Consider the following 4,811-nt stretch of genomic DNA (forward strand, 5'->3'; position numbering starts at 1 on the left):
ATAACTAAACATCTATTTAATTCAAAGCATGGAATTTCACATATGAAGGAGCTAAATATTTTCATACAGAAATAGCAATGTAAAAAAAAATGGTAATTTTATTGACAGAATTAATTGAGAGGCAACATACACCCCAAACTGGTCTAACTTACCCTGCAGGCTTTCAGTTTAAGTGCCCTGGACCTATTAAAAGTAAATATTGATTTTCTTTGCCTATAGTCATGTTCCTTCTAGCTGTTCAAATTTTCTCATTAATTAGAGCAAAGCTAAAGAGAAGTCTTTCAAACACATTTTTTTTTACTACCCTGGCCCATGTCCATCTTCTTTACTTTAGTCTCTATCTAATAATTTATTGTTTAGTAATAGATTATTTTATACCACTTGTTATAATCTTACAACCACCGAAAATACACTAAGGGAATTCTGTTGGCCTAAATGGTAGGGAGTTGTGCCGCCAATCCGAAGACAGAATCCACTAGGTATTCCGAGGCAAAAAAAGGCAAGCTATCTCCTCCCATGGGGTTTTTAAGCCTCTGAAAACCTGCTGGGCGGTCAGCTACGAGTCAGAGCTGACTCAAGGACAATAACAGAAGCAGTCAATACAGTACAATAAGTGACAATTATTTCGGCTTGAACAGATAGTTCAAAATTGTGATATAATGTTATGAGTCAAATTCACTAAAATTGTGAACTTATTATTCTCCTTAAAATCTAGTGTAATTCAATGTGAACTATTAGATTCTTCAGTCAGTTCTAATAACGGGCTAATAGAAAGCTAGGATGAATGACTTCCTTTCTCCCACCTGTACAACACACATTCAAACCAACTACATGCACTAAAGTACAATTCTATACCTGAATGACAACTGTAGAAGTAAACTTTCTGGGCATGAAAATAATTGATTCCCCCTCCCTCAGAACAACTATGAACAAAACACACATCTATATTTATTTTTAGCTCAAGTTCAGTCTATTATATTGGCAGTCAGGGCCTACCTCTGAGCACTGGGCTGAAAGGTTAATCTGGTAATTTTCTCCTTGAATCAGACAGGAAACCAAGCTGAGCAAAAAATACGGGAGGAGATAGAGGCAGTTGTCCCACCTCTCAGTAAGAAAACATGTATTCCAACAAACCAAAGAAAATTGAGGTCACTCTTTATAGCCCAACCTCCATATTACTTTGAGTTCAAATGCCTTCTATTAATACGTAAGAGTTATTGAAATTATATTGTTTGAGTAGGACTGAGAAAGTTTAATATTATTTCAGGTTTGCAAGCCATAGGAAAAATAGTGTCTTTAGGTTTTCCATTCAGCTAGGAAAATTATAGCTTCATATTTGCAGCACTAAAGCTAATGCAGTGTCAGCACCTCCATCAAACTCCGTTGTTCAGCAGTTTATAATTCAAGCAGAAACATTCACTCCAAGCCCAAACTTCGCCTACACAATCTCAAAGAAAATGGTGAGGGGGAAAAATATATTTTGGCTAATGCTGAGTTATAAAAACAAAAGAGAGAGTGCTTTTACAAAGTGCTTTGAAAAAATATCTTTGAGAATAAAACAAGAGTTTACTAAACTGGCATCTTTCACTCCTAAAATTATAGAAATAGTTAACAATTCTATGATATCATGTCAGTATCTGTTGATGCTAACTATTTTCATTACATTCTTCATCAGGACTAATTTCATTATCAAGCAGAATTCCTGTTCCTAGAGAAAAGATCAATTACAATAGAAACAAAGGACAGATCAGTCAAGTTTCTCATGAAGGGAGCCCAAAACTTTGGATTCATTTGCTTTAAAATATAAATTCTCAAGTATAACAAAATGAAATACTTTTTCCAGTGCCTGAGGTCTATTATGACAGACAGTAATTACTGGAAGCAATCTTCCTCTTTCTAAACCATTATGTTGGCCGAAGAAATAGCTGAGTGTCAAGTGGATCTCCACCTGTATGTGACAAGACCTGCAAGTTACCCAGGATGTAAGGGGTGGGGCCTACTCTTAAGGTGGACATAAGGGGTGGGGCCTACTTGTAAGGTGGACATAAGCGGTGGGGCTTACTTGGTTTTAGCAATCTAAAGTCATAGCAAGTAGGTGGGAGATTGCCTGGTGCCTTCACGGTAATTTATGAATGAGTGGGGCAGTCAACTCCTGGTTGTTCTGGTCTCCTACACCTTCCTTCAATATACAGGAACTTTGTTTCAGTGGCAAAAGTTATTCCTTCCAATATGCCAAGGACTCATTTAATACATTGTTATCCTAGGCATTCTGAACAGATTTTCACTCGGCATTAATAGATGAATCAACAAAAGTCCCGTCCTTCAGTAACAAGAGGAAGGAATATTTCATTAAACAACTTTCAGTACAATTGTGAAGTGAAATCTGTATTTCTCTGAAGAGGATCTTCCGGTGTCAGCGTCACTGCCTCTCCTCCTCCATCATACCTCACATGACTCTGAAAATCACACTGATTGCCCAGTACACTCTTCTCTTGACCGTTTTTCAAGTCCTTGGGTATCGTGGGTTTTCTGAGCTGATGATCAGTCTTGGATGAGTGGTACCAAGTGCCAGGACACGGAGTTTTCTGAAGGCAGCCTGGGTGTCAACACAGGTTCTGTGTGTGAGTGTGTGTGTGTGTGTGTGTGTGTGTGTGTGTGTGTGTGTGTGTCTGTCTGTCTTGCCTGGCTCCTGGCACTGCTGTGGCAAAAAGGACTTAAAGGACTGAGGCTCACCTGATTTAAGTGTTCAGCAATGAGTGCCGGCTCCCAGGTCTTAGAGTTGTCGGTGGTCACCGTCCCTCCTTTATCTTTCTTGGGTGCCATGCAAAGGACTGGAGGAGTACTGGCCTCTCAACTGTACTCTAGCCTAGCCTAAGCGTCCCTGCTGTCATAGTAACTGAAACCACTTGCTGTTCCTGGAAGAGGTGGATTTCCCCTCCCCCAAACCCAGCTGACTCATCCAGTCAACCGCTTCTGCTGTCATAGCAACAGTGTTTCTGTGGTCTTTGCTGGTTCCGCCAGACTCCCAGTTCCCCTGGTTTTTTGTGAAGATTTTCTGGCTGCAGAGCTGTGCAAGAATATAGGACTAGGCTGGCCTCGAATTTGTTGATGAGATAACTTTCCACTTCCTACCCCCATCCTCACTTTCCTCTAATGTAGGAAGTTCTGGTGGTTTAGTGACAAGAAGCTGCGTAGCCAACCCAAAGTCACGTGGTTCAAATCCATCTGCTGCTCCGTGGGATAAACTTTACTGTCTCTGAAAATTCACTGGAGGGTGAACTTTTTTGGGGTCGATTCTCACTCAAAGGCAGATAATAGATTGCTTCTATCTTACGCTTTTTCTTGCTGCTCTCTCTAATCCAAAGCATTGTCTAAAGACCCTCTTTAGGGGAGGAGACTGCCTATCTTTCTTCCCTAGTGCAGTTGGTGGATTCAAAACACTGACTGACCTTTAGGTTAGCACTATGTTGTTGCATATCACTGCGATGAGTTCGACTCATAGCTGACCCTCCAGTGGGTTTTTAGAGGCAGCTAATTGCACAGGCTATTGCCTTTCTCCAGTGGAGCAGTGGGCAGATTCAAACCATGTGCCTTTGGGCTGGCAGCTCAATTTCTTATTACTAGGTCATCAGAGCTCCCCTGTAGGAAGTATAAGACAAATAATCCCTGGAACTCTTCCCATGGCATCAAAAAGTGTTTTTGGGGTTTTTTTCCCCCTTGCTCCATCTGAATAATCTGAATTACAACACTAATTCCTCAGGATGCAGCCGGCGACTTCTTCCAATTGCTCTAATCTGCTCCAAATGTTTTCTTATATGAAGCCAAATTGTGTCTCCTCTGACTTCCTCTGATTCTGTTCTTAGTTCTTTCTCCCAGGACTTTGCTGAACAAAGCCAATCACATTACCACATACATGATCCTTTACTTAATTTGTAAATGTGAGTATTGCATTTCTAAATGGTCTAATCTGCCTAAACAGTTCCAGTTTCTTTAAATACACTTTCGCTGGTAAGTAGATCTTTTCTTTCTAACTTTTCTCCACACTGTTTTCATCAGTTTATGAAATAGAATTTTCAGAAAGAATTTCCAATGATATGATAGCACTGTTGTTGTTATGTGCCATCGAGTCACTTGTACAACGGCCCTAAACTCTGTCCTGTGCTAATCGCACTGTCTCCAACACACCCATCCCGATTACCCCAGTCACTGAATCAATCCACCTCAAAGAGGGTCTTCCCCTCCTGCAGTGTCCCTCCACCCTCTCAAGCATGATGTCCCTCTCCAAGGATTGGTCCCTGCTTACAACATGTCTAAAGTATGTCAGACAAAGCCACAGAAATCTTGCCTCCAAGGATCCGCCAGGTTTAACCCTCTCCAGGATGAACCTGTTTGTTCTCTTAGCAGTCCATGGTATCCTCAATACTCTTCTCCAACACCAAAGCTCAAAGTTGTCAATTCTCCTTCTATCCTCCTTAGTCATTGTCCAACTCTCTGACGCACAACAAGGTGATTGCAAAGATCATAGCCTTATCAGACGCACCTTAGTCTCCAGAGAGACACCATTGCTCTTCAGTACTTTGGAGAGGTCCCTAACAGCAGACTTTCCCATCACAATACGTCTTTTAATTTCCTGGTTGCTGTTGCCAAGAGTGTTGACTGTGGAGTCAAGCAAACTAAAGCTGTGAACAGTCTCAATCTATTCACCATCCATTCTGAATGCTGCCAATTGGTCCAGTGGTTAGAATCTTTGTCTTCTTGGCATTGAGCCTCAGTCCATACTGAGTAGTGCAATGATAACACTACTACTACTA

The 4,811-nt window shown here is 41.1% G+C and overlaps 1 protein-coding gene across 1 annotated transcript in view; it reads right to left on the bottom strand.

Moving 5' to 3' along the window:
- Window positions 1-2,823, bottom strand: part of SPAG17 (sperm associated antigen 17) — a 395,169-nt gene extending 392,346 nt beyond the window's left edge. Inside the window, exon 1 of the mRNA XM_006902657.1 lies at window positions 2,734-2,823. Coding sequence (XP_006902719.1) covers window positions 2,734-2,823 — 90 coding nt within the window. The remainder of the gene's footprint in view (window positions 1-2,733) is intronic.
- Window positions 2,824-4,811: the final 1,988 nt, after the last annotated feature.

This window comes from Elephantulus edwardii, unplaced genomic scaffold, assembly GCF_000299155.1.
Source record: "Elephantulus edwardii isolate Elephantulus edwardi_28Jun2011 unplaced genomic scaffold, EleEdw1.0 scaffold00437, whole genome shotgun sequence".
NCBI classification, from domain to species: domain Eukaryota; kingdom Metazoa; phylum Chordata; class Mammalia; order Macroscelidea; family Macroscelididae; genus Elephantulus; species Elephantulus edwardii.